Source organism: Podarcis erhardii, assembly GCF_964252035.2.
Source record: "Podarcis erhardii genome assembly, chromosome: 4".
Classification (NCBI taxonomy): Eukaryota; Metazoa; Chordata; class Lepidosauria; order Squamata; family Lacertidae; genus Podarcis; species Podarcis erhardii.
The window spans coordinates 70986964-71008410 of NC_138508.1; the positions used below are offsets into that span (position 1 = coordinate 70986964).

A 21447-nucleotide genomic window follows, 5' to 3' on the forward strand; every position below is an offset into this window, starting at 1 on the left:
GTTGTCAGATGTCTACATTAGTTTTCAGTTTTCCTTATTAAAATATTCTGACAGTTTGAATTCCGCCCCCACTGCACCCCCTGTATCAATGAGCTTAAAATTTGTATTTCCGTACCTTGTCAAAATATTGAAGATATCAGTCAGAGTACTTCTGGAGTGAATGCAGACTGACAGAATGAAATTTTGTCTTGATTAATCTTTTTTAAAATTTGTTCTTTGCTACATTTTTGCAACAAACTGTGGCCTAGTTCACTAAACTGTGATTTAACATTATGAGGACAAGATGTGGTTAGCGCCCCCGCCCCCCAATATGAGCACAAAGAGGCACTTGGAAACTTTCACTTCCAATTTAGACTAATAGAAGCTTATTATAACATCTCAAGTGGGGGTTTATATTAGCAAGGGCTGGTGAAAACTAGTCAGCTTCATAAACTATGGTTTGATGTTGGGTTGCTTCCACCAGCCGTAGTTAAGACTAACTGCAGTTTTTCTGGATCTAGATATCACAACAAGCTGCAGTTAGTCTAAAATGTAAACAAAAGCTTCCAAGCTCTGCTAGAGTAGACAGTATGGCTGCCTTTGGTTTGCTGTGGCTTGGTCCTGTAATGCTAAACCATGGTTTTACCGTTACATGCAACTGCAGTATCCATATACAAGTCTTAGGCTTGCTGAGGCTCTTCCCTTCAGGAAAACAAGAGTGGATAAACTTTTTCAGCTTGAGGGCTACATTCCATTCTAGGAGGTCACATGCCAGAGTCTGCAAACCAGGCACAAATACTCAAGGAGGGTACAGGACACTTATGTACATTTTTAGATGTATGGTCCTTCTTTGGGATGGATAAGCACACATGTATTGTATTTTGTATATTGTAAATTTGCGGTTATTTTTATTGATTATAATTTAGTAATGATTTATTGTAATGGTTGAGAGTGAATTTCTGTTAAATTATTATTTGCTGTTATTTTGGGAGTTTATTTAATTGTGTACTATTATATTCTAATGGACTATTGGATATTATTTTATTTGATATAAGTAGTTTATTTTATTATTATCACTTATCTGTACTGTACTGTATTGTTATAAGATGATTTACCTTTCTTGTATATTCTGTTGTTCACCTATACACAAATTGTCTTCTGTATAGCATTTTCAATTCTACAGTTCTACGATTCTTTTATTATAGAAAAGTGTATACAAATTAAAAGTGAAATGAAAATGAAATGAAACTCTACAATCCTACAATCTACAATCCTGATTAATCCTGATTAATGTTGCTGCTATTGGTTCCTCTCTTCCAGGACACCACAAAAGTATTCTCAATATTTCACTTTGCAGTGGAGAGAAAGACTATTGTAGGGACACGCTTGTATCCAGCAAAGCTACCTTGTTGTTATAGGGACTTTTGCCTGCAGAACTGGGCTTCCTCTCTTTGCATGTCCTTTCCCAATCTCCCCCTGAATTGCTCCAGAGGGTTGAGGGAACCCCAGAACAGATTCTTTTGAGGGGAACAGGGAGGTGCATGAGGGAGAGGAGAGGTCAAGGGAGCCTCCTACAGGCAAAAATTATTACGCTAATGGGACAACTGTTGGACACAGCTCTATGTCCCCACCATGGCATTTCCCTCAGCTGTAATGTGAGAGAGCCAGAATAGGTTTGTGTTGTCCTGTAAAAGCAGGTAGAAGAATCTGCACTCTCAGTCAGGACAGTAGTGGCTTCAGATGTGTGTTTATCCACCCCGAGGCAGGACTGTACAGCTAAAAATATAATGTGCAAACTGAACCTTATTGACAGGTTAGCCTTTGGATATTTTTCTTGGTCTTTTTCTAACTACGGTCCGATTTACTCAGTTTGTTCGTTGACAATTCCTTTTATCTTCTTAGCTTAATAGGCTGCAGTTTGCATGCAGAGCACATCAAGTTTTAATTTGTTCCCTGTGATATTTCTGCAGTCTTTGTTTTTTTGTTTTAAAATAGGCATTTCCAGTTCCTTTTTTGGGTCTTCTTTCGTTCCCCCCTTCTGTCCACATAAAATATTCATATTATTCCATTACTTCTCTCTTACATATTGCTTTACTTGCTTGTTACATGGTTAATTTAGTCTGCAGTCTGTCTCAAGAATCATGCCTATTAACTTATAAATTATAATTTCATAAGTGTTGCTTTTCGCCCTGACTGAATATACTGCTGTTAAACGTGAAGGGGGGTGGGCAGGAGGTGATGGACTCTATCATTTCAAACTGCAGGTGGAGGAAATGAATGTTTGCATCTTCCAATTCACCACATTTTCTAAAGAAGTGGTACAGCCCAGCAACAGACACTTTTTTGCATGGGGACTGACTGCTTGTCTGGGTTTAATTCTAGATTTCCATAGTGCATTATTGTACAACTCTGTTTAGAAAAGAGCATGCGTCCAAGTAATTGTAACTAATTAATGTCATATAAATATTTCATCTTAATTAAGCTAGGAAAATGGTGGAAACAAGCAGTGGTATTTTCTGCTCCCTGATCTCAACTGTGTTTACATGGAAGTGAGTAATGGTTCGTTTCCTTTTGGAAGCTGATTTTTCTTGGGTTATTTTACAAAAATGATAAGCGATATCAGAATTCCTTTTTTTTTATAAAAAAAAAATCAACATCTGTGCTTATTTACAATGTTGCAAAATTTTTGGAAGGGTATGCTTGCTCATTACTTCAAGATGAAGTGCTTCCTGTGAATTTGGGGCACATTTTATTTTTTGATTGATTAACATTTATACGCTGCCTTCTTTCTGTAATGGAACCCAAGGCAGAGCACCTGAAGGTGCTGTCAATGGTTGTCAGCCATACAGACCATGACCAGACCAGACCCTTAGCTTCAGCTGGGTGTTAGCTTTGTTAGTTTCTGTTTGCCACTGAGCAGCTGCTTAGAGTCACAGGACTTTGTTTACATTCCAGAGGCAGTCCAGGCTGTTGGAAGTCTCATGGGAGAAGGGAGACAGATGTGATGTTAGTGGGTTTCCTGTTCCTTTGTTCCTTTCTTGCTCAGTTGCTCTCTGCTTTCATAGAGAGAGGATGTATATTTCTTTGCTGTCTGCGTAGTAAGAAATAAAGCATAGCGATGTAGCCATAAATCTCATCACTTCTGCTGCTTTGAAACTCTGCTGAATGGGGGAACATGCCTGAGGCCTTATCAGAGGCTCAGGTCGCTAATTATTCGTCGGAGGGCGATTCTGAAGGACTCGGCGGGAAGATGAGCTTTATCAGCTTGGCCGAGTGGAGATTCCAACAACCTTCACATACCCTCAGATCCCGATATCATATAGAATGTAATGGATCATGTCAGAATAAAGTCTGTAGGTTGGGACTCTTTGGGCTCCCCCCCTTTAAATGCCTTAGCCCCATCTGTACCCTTTTAACAGAGATGCTGACAAAGCTTGCCTCTCTTGGGCCTGGATATCAGCTTTGGGGTCTTAGGCCCAAGCATTGCTGAAGTTAAACAGGTCTAGTGTGGTCAATGTCTGGATGAAAGACTGCCTGGGAACCACATAGGCAACCCCCACAGGATTCCAGGTTGCAAGAAAGGTAGGCTACAAGATGTACTAAATAAATACATAAATGTACATGCAGAATGGTCTTGTGATTCCCCAACCTGGAGTACTGTGTCTAGTTCTGCACATCACAGCTTAAGAAGGATGTTGACAAGCTGGAACGTATGCCGAGGATGGTGACCAAGATGAGAAACAGTCTGGAAACCAAGCCTTATGAGGAATGGTTGAGGGAGTTAGGGATGTTTATCCTGGAGAAGACAAGACTGAAAGCCATCTTCAAATATCTGAAGGGCGGCCACACGGAAGAGAGAGCAAGCTTGTTTTCTGCTGCTCCAGTGGGTAGGATCCGAACCAATGGATTCAAATTACAAGAAAGGAGATTCCAAATAAACATCAGGATGGTAAGATGGTAAGAGCTGGACTACCTCGGAAGGTGGTGGAGTCTCCTTCACTGGAAGCATCTAAACAGAAGTTGGACGGCCATTTGCCAGGGATTCCTACATTCATCATCATTGCCTTTGACTTTATTTATGCTGGTGAGACTTGGAGAGTCATGATGTGGTTGAGCACCCACACTTGCTTAATGTTGTTAGTGTAATTCCAGACAATTAATCTTGAAAACACAATGCAGCCCCAAATGATTATTTTCTGCATTTGTTTTATATTACTTTTGGATTAAAAAAAAATGTGCAGAAGACAGAGCGGTAAGTGGATTACATTGGGAAAATTATATATTTTTTAAAGCTTATTATTCTAGTGGATTTTGGTAATACAAGCAGCAGCTTTCGCTACAGGAAATATAAAGATATACTTAATTAGATTTACATATCTTTTGTAGACTACTATATTCTCTGAGCTAATGGTATCTGGAGACTTAGAGAGAAGCGTAAACCAAACGCTGCCTCCCTCTCCCCCTTCCTCCCCTCTCCCATCACAGTTTATATTTTTTGCCTTAATCCAAGTTTCTTTGCTGGTAATTTGAACTCACATGAATTAGAATAGGGAATGCCAACCTTTTCATCCATCTTTTTAATCTAATGAAAAAGTACACCTGCACCAATTTTTTTATATTGTAAGTTTATGTTGAGAAACATCTATGGGAATAGGGCAGTGGTATCTTGGGTTACATATGCTTCAGGTTACAGACTCCGTTAACCCAGAAGTATTGCTTCAGGTTAAGAACTTTGCTTCAGGATGAGAACAGAAATTGTGCTCCGGTGGCGCGGCAACAGCAGGAGGCCCCATTAGCTCAAGGGGTGCTTCAGGTTAAGAACAGTTTCAGGTTAAGTACGGATCTCCGGAACAAATTAAGTACTTAACCCGAGGTACCACTGTAGTACTGCAAGCAAATATAGATGCTCCAACAACCTTATACTGCATATTCCTAATTCTGGAATATGTAATGACTTTATGGAGACCTACAATACTTTTGCTCAGACATTTCAGGAAATTTTCGCATTTTTTTGATGACTGTGTTGTTTTTGAACTTTCTGCTATTTTGAGTTTATCTGACCCTGCCCCGACAAAATACTCCATTTCTAGCTCTTTCTGGCCAGCCATTCAATTTTTGTTCTAAGCTAAAGTAGCGGATCTTGTGCCTTAATGAAGGCCATTCTGTGACTCCTCCTCTTATCCTAATATTTTCTGATGTGAAATCCATGATGCTTTGTCATCGCACAAATGAGTTTTCCTGCTGCCACTCCACACAATTTGCTGTCCCATCTTGCTGGGTGGGAATTGAAATATGACAGCGTAACACCATGCAGTGGTAATCACTATCAGTAGGAAGAGAGAGGTACTTCTGGTAGCTGCCCAAAGTCTACTTCCAGCCTGTGACTTCATTTTATTTGCTGTGATCCAACTAATGTTGACTATATGTTGGCTGCTTTTCCTTCTTATGAATGGACAGCCAGTACCTGCACACAAGGACATTTCACTATTGACACAGCTGAAAAGGTTAGATGTTCCATGCTGCAATGAAAATGTGAATCAAGCCTCAAATCTAGATCAGCCTTCTCAATCTGGAACCATAAAGATAAAATTCTCATCAACCCCAGAGCTAATGGCCACTGCATATGTTGTTGTTGTTCAGTCATTTAGTCATGTCCGACTCTTTGTGACCCCATGGACCAGAGCACGCCAGGCACTCCTGTCTTCTACTGCCTCCCGCAGTTTGGTCAGGGTCACGTTTGCAGCTTCGAGAACACTATCCAACCATCTCGTCCACTGCATATGGAGGGCACCATATTGGGGAAGGCTGATGTAGGTGGTATCTAAAATGCAGAAACCCTAAGCTGCCTTGCAAAGATCAATACGTAAAGATAGAAGTGAACCTCATTTTCTTCAGATAAATCTCACTAAGCTCACTAGGACTTGCTTCTGAGTAAACATGCTTAGTGTCTCACTGCACTGCCAGTTATGCAATATTTAGCAGCAAGTGGGATCAGTTTTAATTGATTCTTCCAACTCAGCATGTTTGATTTCTTTATTAGATGAAGGTTCCTATCTTTCTAGATGTAAGTTGTTAGAAACCCTTATGTTACCATATTATCATTTTGTTGTCATACTGACAGAGATGAGAACTTTTGTGTGTTCCAGTTAATCTAAATAAGAAAACGTTCATTATAATTTTGTACAAGATGCTGATGGTAGCATTTTTTAATTCAAAGAAACATTATCATGAAAATAGGGCCATGGGTGAGAAGCCACATCTCTCTATAGATGTGACATTCAGCACCCTAATATGTATCTTTACTTGGAAGTAAGTCCCATTGCATTCAGTGGGGCTTACTCCCAGGAAATTTTATATGTGATTGCAGCTTTAGTTGTTCAATATAAATGCTTAAAAGGAATTGAATGACCGGCTGAATTACTGGAGTAGCTAGGGATTGTTAGCATTTTAGCCAGCACCAGTTGTTCCGAAATATTTTGGGTAATGACAGCAAGTATTTACATATTTTTTTGGTTTAAGACACCTGCTTGAATAAGCAGCTAAGTGGTTGGAGGTATGAGTAAGAACTGGTTTAGTCTTACAGTAGAATATGAAAGTAAATTGTCAGAGTGAATTTTAAAGATAGAAAATAACGTTACAGTTAGAGAAGTAGAAAAAAATGTAACACTTTGTTAAATTGTATTTCAAAGCACCTTTGACAAGAGCCTCAAAGGTATTAATGCAAGTTTCCAATTATTTTTGGAAGCTGAACTTAATTGTATCTTTTAAAGATTAAAAATGTCCTGATGATTCTAAGCCTTATGTCACACACCAGAGTGGAAAATTCTTTTTTTTTTGGGGGGGGGGGGGGTTGAAAAATCTTTCACAATCCTTTCTAAACTTTCTTTCCAGAGCAAAAATGAATCACCTCAGCTTCTTCTTTGCAGCTTGTGGGTTTCTAGAGATATACCACTTGGGGGCAGCATATGCTCTTTCCAAACATGGCAAGAAATTACTTGAGTTTTTGAAGGCCTTTGCAGGAGCTTCTTCAGGATCTGTGACTGCCACTGTTCTTTTAACAGTGCCCAAAAATATAGAAGTAATTGAAAAAGAACCTGCAAATCTTTAAAAGATAGCTTAAATCTACTCATTTGGGATGCTATCAACTAAAATCATAATAATATGACCAGTATCTTGCACACCTACAGTGCAGCTACACGCTTTTGCCAGCATCTTCCAAATTAAACATTTTGGAGCAGTGATAGATTTATGAAAACATACTCTTATCTTTTACTGTCACCCTTTTGCCTATATTGTGTGTTGCAAGATTATATGTGGGGAAATGGGCAGTGACAGCGAATAATTTTTTTTGACCTATATAATTACTTTCTAATTCTTACTCGGTTACTTTGTAGTATGTATGCAGAAGTAAGTATTTGTGACGAGCGGTCATGTAGTTAGAAATGACAGTCTCTCTCCCCCCCCCGCCGCCTTTTAAAAAATTACTATAGCCTGTTTAATTTTGTGTCAAAGGCAAAATAGGCTGACATAGCTAGTGGAATTGGCAATAGCCAATGTAGGCGCAATCTGTTTGTAAAAATAATGAAAACATTATTATATATATATAAAATCATCATCATATATATATATAAATAAAATCATCATCATCAAAAGATCTCAGGGCAGATCACAGATCTTCACGGTGGTGTGAAGGTACTCAAAGAAGCCAGGAAGATTAGAAGCAGGAATGTGCAAAACCTCTCACTTCATTTCTGCAGATTCTTCTCATTTTCTGCCCCACAACCTTGCATATACAGTGGTACCTCAGGTTCAGAACTTAATTCGTTCTGGAGGTCCATTCTTAACCTGAAACTGTTCTGAACCTGAGGTACCACTTTAGCTAATGGGGCCTCCCACTGGAGCAGTGCCGTCGCCGCACAATTTCTGTTCTCATCCTGAAGCAAAGTTCTTAACCCAAGGTACTATTCCTGGGTTAGCGGAGTCTGTTTCCTGAAGCATATGTAACCTGAAGCGTCTGTAACCCGAGGTACCACTGTACTTGGAAGCCAGCAGGGATGGAGAGCCTGTGGCTCATCCAATATTGTTGTATTGTGGCTCCTCTTGGGTCTGATGGGAGATGTAGTCCAACTGCATCTTTAGAACCTAAGGTACCCCACTCTTGCTCTAGTGTGAACCACCAGCTGGTCCTGCAAATTGATGGAGATGATGGAGAGCAATCAACCTGCACCTGTATGGATGATGCCAGTAAGCATAGCTAGCCAACTGCTCGCTTGCACACTGTGGTGTTCCATTGACCACCACACAATGCTTGTAGTAAGGGCAGACATTGTCCTCCTCACTCAAATGCTTAGTAGCAAAGCTGCTTAACAAGCTGCCCCTTGTGTATATCTTTCCCTTAAAGAACTGCGGGAAATTGCGTTTAGGCATGCCAACATGGACTCTGCCTGATAAGCTCAATGGGACGCACATCTAAAGGAACATTTCGATTCACATCCTGATAATGCGACTTCTCAGTATAAATCTACCCTAACAATCCACCAACCCCTGGAACAGAATATAAATCTGAATGAATCTGACATGAAGTGGGTTCATGATAATTATCTGCACTAGTGGAACTTCAGTATCTGCTTCAGAAATCAGAACTGCTAAATACAGCATCTATAATTAGAAGTGTATTTTTTAACAACACAGCAATTCAGTGACTCTGTGGAACGTGCTGCTTGTAGTACGTGCTAACAATGTTTGTGACTCCGCAGTTCAAGGCAAATGCCATTTTCTTTAAACTGCAGTGCAACGAAGTTTCTGTTCTTCCCCTTTCAGTTATCTCAATGCTACTGCTGCTGGTTCTCACTGAAGCCCAACAGCAGTTTATATCTGATCAGGAGTCAGGAGCGAGTATGGCGGGGTGCCCATGACGGAGCCTCAAGAACATCTTATAGGGTTTTTATGAAAACCTATGAGATGGCTGTGAAGGCCGCTAAGAAGTCTTACTTCTCGGCCTCCATTGCATCCGCTAGCTCTCGCCCGGCGCAATTATTTAGTATAATTCGGTCTTTAACGTCCCTTGAAGGACAGCCAAATTTAAATAACAATCTGACACACAGCTGTGAGGCATTTGCGAGCTTTTTTGCGGAGAAGGTCCTGTTGCTCCGCCATGACCTCCCTGCCAATTTGGATACAATAAAGGAACTGGAGGCCCCTCGACTGTCCTCGGGTCCAGTATTGGACCATTTTGACCGGATATCTCCAGCCGATGTGGACAGACTCCTCCAAGCTGGAAAGCCCACCACCTGTCCTCTTGACCCGTGCCCGTCATGGCTGATTAGAGCATGTCCAGACGAGGTGCGGGCCCCCCTGGGGGATATCATCAATTTGTCCCTTGGCACCGGGATATTCCCAGGGGAACTGAAGGAGGCAGTGGTGCGTCCGCTCTTAAAGAAAACATCATTAGATCCCTTAGATCTATCCAATTACCGCCCGGTCTCGAATCTTCCATTCCTGGGTAAGGTGATTGAGAGAGCGGTTGCTGAACAGCTTGGTAGGTTTCTGGATGAAACATCTGCTCTGGATCCATTCCAGTCCGGCTTCCGTGCTGGTCATGGGACCGAGACGGCTCTGGTCGCCCTAACAGATGATCTCCGTAGGCAGCTGGATCGAGGCGGGTCGGGGCTGCTGATTCTTCTAGATCTGTCAGCAGCCTTCGACATGGTCGATCACGAACTCCTGGACCACCGCCTTGCCGACGTGGGGATCCAGGGCACAGTCCTTCAATGGCTGCGCTCGTTTCTCTCTGGTCGGGGACAGAGGGTGGCGCTCGGGGGGGAATTATCATCGTGCCACTCCTTGGTGTGTGGAGTGCCTCAGGGTGCGATTCTCTCCCCGATGCTTTTTAACATCTTTATGCGCCCCCTCGCCCAGCTTGTCCGGAGTTTTGGGCTGGGTTGCCATCAGTATGCCGATGACACCCAACTCTATCTGTTGATGGATGGCCATCCTGACTCGGCCCCCGATACACTGGCGAGATGTCTGGAAGCTGTGGCTGGATGGTTACGTGGGAGCCGGTTGAAGTTAAATCCTTCGAAGACAGAGGTCCTCTGGCTGGGGCGGGATGATATGGGATTGAGGGGGCAACTCCCATCTCTTGCGGGGGTGCAATTAGTGCCAGCACCGTCCGTTAAGAGTTTGGGTGTAATCTTCGATACCTCCCTCTCTATGGAGGCGCAGATTACAGCTATAACAAAGGCGGCATTTTTTCATCTCCGCCAAGCTAAGCAGTTGGCCCCTTATCTCTCTCGCCCTGACCTAGCCACTGTGATCCATGCGACGGTCACCTCCAGACTGGATTATTGTAACTCGCTCTACGTGGGGCTGCCCTTAAGACTGACCCAGAAACTCCAGCGGGTGCAGAATGCCGCGGCGAGACTCCTTATGGGGTCTTCGCTGCGAGATCACATTCAACCGGTATTATACCAGCTGCACTGGCTCCCGGTGGAGTACAGGATCAGGTTTAAGGTGCTGGTTTTAACCTTTAAAGCCCTATACGGCCTAGGACCCTCGTACCTACGGGACCGCCTCTCCTGGTATGCCCCACAGAGAAACCTACGGTCTGCAAATACTAACATCCTCAAGGTCCCAGGCCTCAGAGAGGTTAGGCTGGCCTCAACTAGAGCCAGGGCCTTCTCGGCTGCGGCTCCAATCTGGTGGAACGCTCTGTCACAAGAGACTAGGGCCCTGCGGGACCTGACATCCTTCCGCAGGGCCTGCAAGACAGAGTTGTTCCACCAGGCCTTTGGTCAGGGCGCAGTCTGACTCCCTCCTCTGGCAACCTGCTTAGAATCTTGCTTAATTAGTTGCCATTAATTTGATTTTAATTGATTTTTATAATGTAATATTTTTAGAATGTGTGAATATCTGATTGTTTGATTGTTGATTGTTGTTAGCCGCCCTGAGCCCGGCTTCGGCTGGGGAGGGCGGGATATAAATAAAATTTATTATTATTATTATTATTATCTGTTGAACCTACCATTTGATCTAAAAAACACACTACCACCCTTGGTTCTCTGTATCATATTTTCCCCAGGCCATTGCCACTACCCTTGGTCACACCCTTTCAAAGGCTTTTGCAAGTGGTGGGAAATCACTGCTGTTTAACTAATTTTCTCTTAAATTTCCACTGCCATGGGTATTGCCCATATGCTACCTGCAGCTGTTTAAGCTGTTTTTGCATTTTAATGAGCATTCATCTTAGTAAATTACAACTCCTAGTCTGTGGCATTAAAAATAACTGAAAATTGTCACCCACAGCTTTCTGTGATTTAAATCTGCATGATTCTTTCAGTCTATTCAACGATGTTCTTTGCTTGTGAAGGATCCGATAAGAGTTTCTCATTCAGTACATGGTCTTTTGGCTGACTAGAATTTCAGGTGTCACTAAACATTTTATTAAAACAAAGGTAGTGATTTGTAGGTAAGCATAAATGAAATTGTGTCTGTTTGCAGATTAATTTGATCATGAGAGTCCTAAGAAATGTGGATTCAATGGTAATAAAAACAAATACAAAAACTGCCTAATCTTCCCCACTCAACTAGATTATGATGGTACAAATGTTTTTATTTCAGAAATATGTTTTGCTTTGTAGGGTTTGTAAGAAATGAATAGAAAAATAGCATTGTACATAACTATATTTTTTAGGGGGGGGGGGACTTTTTCAGGAGTGTACCAAAAATACCTATGAATTTGCAGAAGATCCTAGAAAACTACACTTTGGACCACTAACACCAAGCTATGACAAAACTTAGGTGGGTATTTCTTTTTACAAATATCCTCTTAAATTTGGTTTCATGTAAAGCCCCAGAGAAATGCTACTGAGAGGATTCTGTGTGGATGGCGTCTTGTAATAACTGTGGAGAAACAGCGCTTTCCACCCTTCCTAAATTATTTAGATGGTGTTTAATTATTAAGGCTGACTAATGTTTATCATTCTATTTTTCTGTAGGGGCTGCATTGATTCAATTCTTCCTCCTAATGCTCATGAGATAGCAGAAAATCGGCTCTTTGTATCAGTCACTAGTGCTAAAAATGGAAAAAAATCATTTGCTTTCAAATTTTGCCTCCAGGGAGGATCTTGTTAAGGTAGGAGAGCTGCAGATCACGTCTATAAATGGAAATGAATGACTGTCTCCAGGGTTTATGTGTTTGGTTTTTTATTAACTGTGTCCTGAGAACTCGTCATTCAGTTCAGTTGAGTAACTATGTTGCTTCAAGAAGGACTGCTGACCTGTTTAAAGTAAGAACTGCATGATCTAATGCTTCTGCAATGCCCACAATTGGCCCTATTTTATTCCTTTAAAAATAATGATTCCCCCTGTGTTTTTGTAAGTGCATAAAAGAACTGGTTCTTATGCTAACAAAAGGCCAAGACAGGGCTTGATAATCATTCCAAGAAAGCAAGAGACATCTACCGTATATGTATCACAATGCTCATCCAGCTTGTAGGACGTCCCTATTTTCATCAAAGAAATGTTGGAGGGCGTGGAATAGGATTTCCTCACTGCTATTTTTCTAGAAAAAAGAGATGTCACGAACTCACCATGAGTGCCTCCCTCTTTCTCTTAGAATGGCAATGGCACCTACCTGAGAGGTGCCAGAACTGAGTTCTGGTGATTTCCCACTGAAAAAAAGCCCTGGATGTCCCTATTTTTACAGGAGAAATGCTGAAGGGAATGGAATAGGATGTTCCTATTTTCATTTGACAAATGTTGGAGGGTATTAAAAAAATTGTCCAGTAGCACATTAGAGACCAACTAAGTTTGTTCTGGGTATAGGCTTTCATGTGCATGCACACTTCTTCAGATACATTGAAACAGAAGTCACCAGACCCTTATATGCGTCAGACCAACATAGCTACCTACCTGAATCTAGAATCGTTGGAGGGTATGTTCTTCTTCCCGATTTAGTTAGGAAAAATATATAGACTACTTAATCAGAAGAGATGCCCCTTTAGCCACAGCATAACTCTTGACACCCCTGTAGCTAACCTGGCCTGCTAATCTTCAGATACGAATGGTATTTTTAAAGTGGGATTTTGTCGCAATGGTCCTCTGCAAGGCTGGAGTGCTCTGCTGAATGATGGTTTAGAGGATGAGAAAGACAGACCTTTATTCATTTACCCATCCGCTTATACTTTGTGTGGTTGATGAAGCAACACCAGGCCCTCTAAAATGAATGAGCACAGCATAGTTACATAGATTTAGATACCTGAATTTACTTGCAGGTGTATATTCCATTAAGCTTAGTCTTCATGCTTCATGTGCCTCTTTTAAGTGGATTTTAACTACACCCTATTTCACAATATCGCTCCTGCTTGTAATATATGTGTGTGGATTACGAGAAATAATGTCTCAAAATCCAATAGCCTATGAATTATTAAGGAGTGCGTTTGAGGGTCTGGTGCAGCAAGAGAAAGCAGAGTAAATGTTATTTCTGGGGGGATGAGGGAGCATCCTAAATGGAGAGTTAAGCTATCCCTGCTACTGCTGCAGCCACAGATAGGGAGTTTTGAAACACCCAAGGCTGCTTTTCCCTACTTGGGGGGTCACCCTGTCTAGTTTCAGCTGGATCCCTGCTGGCCCATTAATGCTCACCATCCCTTCCTGAAGACTTTTGAAACTTCTCCTCCTGCAGGTTTGGATCTTTAAACCTGCAGGAGGACTCTTTTCTCATTCCGCTCTGGAAGTTTTGTCCTTGATCACATGGACGTCAAGAAGCCACAGATTGGGTGTGAGGAAGGTCACCAAAATAAAACTCTGCCACACCAAGTTCAGATACCTAGGGGTACAAATAACCAGAAACCTCAACAAATTGTACCTCCACAACTACAAGCCCCTGTGGCGGCAAATTAACAAAGACCTAAAGAGATGGAATAACACGAATTTCACTCTCTCAGACAAAATAGCCATGATCAAAATGATCACACTCCCAAAACTAACCTACCTATTCCAAACCCTCCCAATCTGGATCCCCTCAACCCAACTCCGCAGTTGGCAGAGAAAACTACACTCTTTCATCTTCTCACATAAAAAACCAAGAATAAGCCCCAAATACCTGCACCTCCCCACCTCAGAAGGAGGATGGGGAATCCCCAACATAGAAGCATATTACATTGCCAACCAAATACGTCATGTAATTCCATACATACTAGAAGATGAGACAAAACAATGGGTACACCTAGAGAGGGACACAATTGAAAATACCTGCACCACAACATACCCACTCCTCCCAAACAAACTAAAGAAAATTCCCACAACACTTAACAGGTACACACAGACCATGCTCAAAGCATGGAAAACACAAATAGGCAAACTATCCCCAACCCCATCCCCACTAATCCCCCTGGCGTACCACCCATTATTCCACCATGCAGCACAAAACCTCCAGATAAAAGCCTGGCGAACCAAAGGCTTATATCGCCTAATAGACTTTTATAAAAATAACAAACCCTTGTCAACACAAGAAATACAAGACAAACTAGAAGACACCCAAATGCCCTGGTTAACACAACACCAACTACATGCCCTCTTAAACAACCCAACGGTAAAATCAGCAGCAACTAGGCCCCTGACAACCTTTGAAAACCTCCTCCTAACAACAAAGGGAAATGGTAAAGGGACGGTATCCGCAATATACAAAATACTACTCCAAAATCCCGCAAATCCCCTAGACGCAATCAAAAAACAATGGGAGAATGACATAGGCTATGAGATTAACCCCACTCAATGGACCAGAATGTGGTCTAAACCCCCCTTTAAATCCATATCAACGAAAAGAAAAGAACTCACACTGAAACTCACCTACAGGTGGTACCTAACACCAAGGAAACTAGTGCTAATACACCCAGGAACCTCACCAAAATGCTGGAGAGGGTGCACCTCCACAGGCACATACCTCCACATGTGGTGGGAGTGTCCCAAAATCCAACTATTCTGGACAACAGCCATACAAGAAATATGTAAAATAACAAAGCAAGTATTAGACTTCACCCCAGAATTGGCCCTACTAAACATCTTCCAAGACAACAATGCCCATTTACTCCACAAAGAACTCATAACCCACCTACTTTCAGCAGCCAGAAACACCATAACCAGACACTGGAGAGACCTGTCAGGAGTAAGCATGGACCAATGGTACCAAATAGTATGGGAAACAGCCCTACTAGAAAAATTAACTAACAAACTGAAACTGACACGGGGACAAACAGAAGAAGACACCTTCACCCCGGTATGGCTCCCCTTTATCACATACACAGCCCAACAGGACAATGACAATAATCCACCAACAGCATACAAATCAATATGGCTAACTTGATCCTAAACACCCACCCACCTCACTCACACACGAAAACAAAGATCACCACAGCCAATCACAAACAAACAATCACATCCTAGGCCAACCCCAACCTCTCTCACCACCAAAGGAACACAAGTGAACAACACAAGCACGCTGACACCAAACTACATACATTAAGCATAATAGAAACACCGCTACCCCACCCCACCCCCATCCATCTCCCCTCCTTCCACCCTCCTTTCTTCTTCTTTTTTTTCTTTTCTTTCTTCTTCTCCCCCTAATGCCTCAACAAATGAAATGGATTTGTAAAAATGTTACACGGGGAAAAAAAATACACGAGGCATTACACTTACACTGTAAAACAAGAAAACCCTTAATAATATATATATATATATATATATATATATATATATATATATATATATAAAAAAGAAGCCACAGATTGTAAACAAAGAGAAGAGGCATTGGGGAGTTGCTAAGCAATCCTGATGTAGGAAATTCTGCCATTCAGCTTAGCTTATGGTGATGTGTGTGGGATAGACTGTTGCCTGTCTTGCTTATATACTGCTCCACTTAAGGCTATCTATCAAACTTTAAAGTCAAAATAACAATAAAATAAATATAAATACGACCACCATCTCTGGGCTCCGACCTCTGATTTGGACCTGTCTGTCAGTTCTAATTTTTGGCTGCCTAGGAAGTCAGTTATCTTGCTAAACTCATTATGCTTTATTGGCACTGTTGGCAACCAAATCATAAAAGCTCTTGTTACTCTCTGATGGCTCCCAGTGAATCATTCACACAGCTTGCAGCACTCAATAGGTAATAAACACTTTCAGGGGCACCTTAAGAATGGCGTTGAGAGGATGGAGAAGGGAAAGTGGGGTAAAGAAGCAAGGTGTTCTTCACACAAAAAAGGTTCATTTGGAAGTGCAGCAAAATCTTGTATCTGATTAGCATCTCCAAAGGGAAATTTTGAAGTTTAGTGACAGCAGATCCTAGATTCATGTAATTTCAAATAGTTGACTGTATGGCATGCACTTGGATGATAGATCAACAGAAGACAAGCACAAGTAGAAAAATGAGACAGAGGTTGATAGAATGTATCTGGGTGGTTTTTGTTTCCCACTTCAATCAATCTGGCCCTGCCCCTATGCTTTTTTGTTTTGTTCTTGGCATGTGTGCAAGTATTCCTCTGCCTGGAGATGCACGTTTCTTTAGAAGATCCTAGAAATGTGCAATAATCAATGTTATCATTCTCAGTTATCATCATGCTTTTCAGGTGGGGGAGATGGGCATCATGGAATATCCATTTCAATTATTCTCATTTTTTTCTTTCACTTTTTTAAAAATACTGAGATATTGTGCAAGAGTGATATCTATCTATCTGATTAAGGCTTGCACAAGAGGGATGGAGAAGACCTCTGTATCAAAATACTTTTTGAGCCCCATGCATGTATTTTGATTGGTGTCTTAGGTAATCCCTCACTTGTACTATGTGAAGCTCTTAAGAGCACAGCTCTGCCTAACTGGATTGCTGAAATTAGAACGTGCCTTAGCAAGTTGCCACTGGCAGAAATAGACGTTTGTATTGTTTGGGCTACAAGAAACAAAATGGCTGCAGGGAGTTTGGGTGGAAGTAGGAGTGTAGTATAAAACACCACCCACTGGAAACATCACTATACAAAGACAATGTGCTAATGAGCTTCCACCCCAACACTGACCTCAGATTTTATAACAGGTTATTTTTACTTACTGAATTTTCTGCAATAAGGGAAATCTGGATTTTTTTAATGTTTATGCTGGCATTTTGATGTTGTTGTGGTGTTGTCACTGCAAAAAACAAGAGGCAGTACCAGTTATTCCTTATTAGTATTGTTTCATTTATTAGATTTGTATACAAAAAACTTGCATATGGGAGGCAGTACTGATTCTACCATGAACTTCCATCTGGAAGCCCCTTCAGTCACTCAGATGCTGGCACAAGGAAGATGCAAGGCTTTAGCAAATGGGAGGAAACCTGATCATGACTTGGTGTGTGGTGTTCTGAACTATCTATATACACAGAACTGAAGTGAAATAAATCCAAAGGGTACCTAAAGCCATGAGCTGGATCCAAAAAGATCAAGAGTTTGGGCAGAAAACAATGTCTTCATCTTTGAAATATTGTTGCTATATTTGCACTCTGTATGTTCATGGCATTACAAATTTGATGTTAATTTGAAGCCAAGACGTTGCACTCACTCAAAACAACACCAGTGATTAAGGGCTGACTTTGTCTTATTAGGAACAGACTGTTCTGATTAGAAATAACAGCGACAATTAAAAAACCTAAGAGTCTAGTTATATTATAATGAAGGTTTGCCAGTGTGGTACCTATGATGCTGCTAATCTTCTGAGTCCCTGCCCACCTCACTGCTCCTTTTGTTATTAGGTGGCAAGGATGGTTAGGATTTTTTTATCCCCCATTTGAAAAGTACATAGAGCTGAAAGAGACACTCAGAAGACTGATTATGTTTCCTACTTCCTCTTTCAACTCAGTGTGCTTTTCAAGGCTCAGACTGGGACCTGAGCTGCTAAATTGACAGCAGAGAGTTGGGGGGGGGAGATGCAATCTGAGATGCTGTAGGAAGGGAAATGGTCTGACTGTGGGGAGGAAGGAAGAGGAAAGAATGACCACCAGCCAGGAGAAAGAATGGATAGAAAGATAGAAAGATAGATGATAAATAGATAGATAGATAGACGATAGATAGATAGATGATAGATAGATAGATAGATAGATAGATAGATAGATAGATAGATAGATTGCTAGATAGATAGATGATAGACAGGCAGATGAGAGATGATAGATAGATGATGATAGATGATAGATAGATGATAGATGATAGATAGATAGATAGACAGACAGATAGATAGATGATAGATAGATGATAGATAGATAGATAGATAGATAGATAGATGATAGATAGATAGATAGATAGATAGATAGATAGATTGCTAGATAGATAGATGATAGACAGGCAGATGAGAGATGATAGATAGATGATGATAGATGATAGATATAGATAGATGATAGATAGATATAGATAGATATAGACAGATGAGAGAGAGATTAAATCCATTAAAATGTGTGGGTTGGTTTTTTGTTTTTTGTTTTTGAAATTGCCTCTTTTTGCACAGATTTCACCTGCTCATCCATCATCAAATAACAGATCACATCTGCCCCCATTGACATTACTCTAGTGTAGAATTGATGCTTTCTACCAATGCCATAGTGTAAAAACATGGATGTGAAACATGGGCCTTTATAAATCAGAATTTTTACATATGGCCTCCTGAAAACAGTCATCAGATTATAGTTCACCTCTGTCTCCACATTTGTATTCTTGGTGGTTTTGTTGTCCTCCTATGTAAAAATCATGATATATGAAGATCAGTGCTTTTTTTTTTTTTTTTTTTTGGTGCTGACCAGAAGCACACCTGTGACATTTTCTTGTACTGTGTACCAGTGTTAGCTTTGATCTGATGGTGGGGAACAACAAGAAGAGACAGAACAGGAGGAGAGAGAGTTAGCTGAATCTCCCTCACTGGAAAGTATACAGCCTCTTAGTCCCAGGGCTAGAAGATGGGATAAGGTAACTTCTCAGAAGGCTACTTGTTTGAGAGATGGGGTAAAAAGGAGACGGGAAGACGGAAGTGACTAGAGGGAAGTGGGAGGCAGCGGTGGACCATATGCCCTTCCATGAACATGGTCATAATTGTGTGTCCATAAGTGCTTCAAAGCATCTATGGTTGGATGAGTGCAGTTGTAAATTCACAGCCCTTGGTCTTCTAATTTTAGGGTTGCTGGATTATTATTTTTTTAATGATAACCAACATCCGTAGTATACAATCCTTAAAGTTGAAACCACCCCCATCTTTCTGGAAGGCCTGATTTTACTGTCATGCTGTTACTATGGTCACCCACTTTACTTTTAGAGGGAAATATGTGATAAAGCCCATTTGCCATGACTTGAGCTACTTGGAAGAAGGACCAGATAAATGATAATAAAACAGTAAGTGTTGGATACCACCCTTCAAGAAAACTTACTATAGTTAAGGGTATGTTACCTCAAAGGAAAACTAGCCCAGACAAAAGAAATGGTCACGATCTTTCATTTGTCTTTTTCCTTGGAGAACTTCACAAGACTCCACCAGGCTCTTTTCCCACTAAGCCAGGAGAAGATGGTATCGCTATACCAGGAAGGATATGATGATGCCATACATTTTTTTTACTAAAGGAAAATTGGTTTGAATAGATTATGTGTGTCGGAAATTAACAAAGTCTGATGGCTGTCAGAGCAAAGCTACAAACACTCCAACAGAGCCCAAGGGATTGCTGTCACAATTTCTGTTTATCTAAAATGAATGCCATAGGAATTGCATCTGTCGCTGTCAAACAAGTGTTTATACATAGGTGTATTGGATGGAATTTGTAAACAGGTTTGGATGCAATGGAATTGTGCTTGCATAGTAAGAGAATCTGTTTAATAGGGCAGTAAGAAAGAAAGAAAATCAAAGGGTTTTTATTTTTCTTGCCATGGAAATGCTCTAAAATGATTTGCTGACATTAATTAGATTTTAAATATATGTTCAGTTTGTGGCTGGAAAATATACACTTTCTACACAGAGCTGCAAACTCACGTTCTTTGCAAGTAATCCCATTAATTGACTTAATCATTTTCATTTTTATTGTTTTTTTCCTTGTGTACTCTGAAGCATGAACTCTAATTATAAAGAGGCAGTGGGATACAAAACAGCTTAATTGCATATCTTTTAATTGTTATGCATATGGATTTTGCTATTAGTACATCTTGTTCTTCAAATAAACTGCATAACTTTCTGCATTTGGATTTGCGTAGTGCAGTGCTTCAAATGACTAATTCTTGCTTTCTGTCACGTATAATTCTTTGCAGAAAAAAGGTGGCAGTTAAATTTATTTATATTTGCTGACAAAGTTCCCCCAAAGGAGGGAATTTGACCAAACTGAAGTAGGAGTCATGCAGGGCTTAAGTTTCCAGTGGCAATTGTTCTCCCAGTATAATGTCAGAAGACCCGGCTTCCTGTGGTTAGCAGGGAGGGAGCCAATCAGCCTTCTTGGTTGAGTGAGGCTGCCATTTTGTGACCCAGGTAGTCCTCAGGACCTGTCTCAGTGTGTTCATTGCTTCTGACCATCACATCTTTGGGGCACAACAGGAATGATTTTGCTCAGATTTATTGGATTATGAATAAGTTTCCGAGCACAATTCAAAGTGTTGGCTCTGACCTTTAAAGCCCTAAACAGCCTTGGTCCAGTATACCTGAAGGAGCATCTCAACCCCGATCGTTCAGCCCTGACACTGAGGTCCAGCTCTGAGGGCCTTCTGGTGGTTCCCTCACTGCGAGAAGCCAAGTTACAGGGAACTAGGCAGAGGGCCTTCTCGGTAGTGGCACCTGCCCTGTGGAATGTCAAAGAGAAAACAACTACCAGACTTTTGGAAGACATCTGAAGGCAGCCCTGTTTAGGGAAGCTTTTAATGTTTGATGCATTGCTGTATTTTAATATTTTGTTGGAAACTGCCCAGAGTGGCTGGGGAAACCCAGCCAGATTGTGCTCTGTCAATCATTCAGTTGTTTCCAATAGCTGGTTTGAATTTAAAGAACTCAATACAAAGATGTTCTGTTTACACACATTGGAGAATAATGTGTACATCCAATGAGTAGAGCTGTGGACTGTTTTTCACTTTACATTGTAGTTTGGGTCCAGGGTTGTGTGTTCTCTCTCTCTCTCTCTCTCTCTCTCTCTCTCTCTCTCTCTCTCTCTCTCTCACACACACACACACACACACACACACACTAGAGAGGGAGATTTCTTTTATAAATATGTATGTTAATTTCCCCCACAATTTAGCATTTTGGGAATGAAAGAAATGGGACTTACTTTAGGAATATTTCATTCCTTTCATCTCCCTGTTGTTTGCTCTGCTTCTCTTGAATGCTTGTTTAATTTCTAAAATTAATTCTAGAATTGATGCATGCATTTTTATTTTTTATTTTTGCTTAAGCTTCACCTCTTTCTTCCTGATCAAAATTCTTTGGGGTAG

At 41.0% G+C, this 21447-nt stretch overlaps 1 protein-coding gene across 1 annotated transcript; it reads left to right on the forward strand.

Annotated features, from left to right (window-relative positions):
• Positions 1-6220: 6220 nt before the first annotated feature.
• PNPLA4 (patatin like domain 4, phospholipase and triacylglycerol lipase) lies at positions 6221-19623 on the forward strand (the record flags this gene model as incomplete). Its single annotated transcript, XM_081859556.1, is given in 8 exon segments — positions 6221-6288; positions 6871-7057; positions 11692-11768; positions 11770-11778; positions 11976-12063; positions 12065-12112; positions 19502-19588; positions 19591-19623. Coding segments are annotated over 8 exon segments (597 nt in total).
• Positions 19624-21447: the final 1824 nt, after the last annotated feature.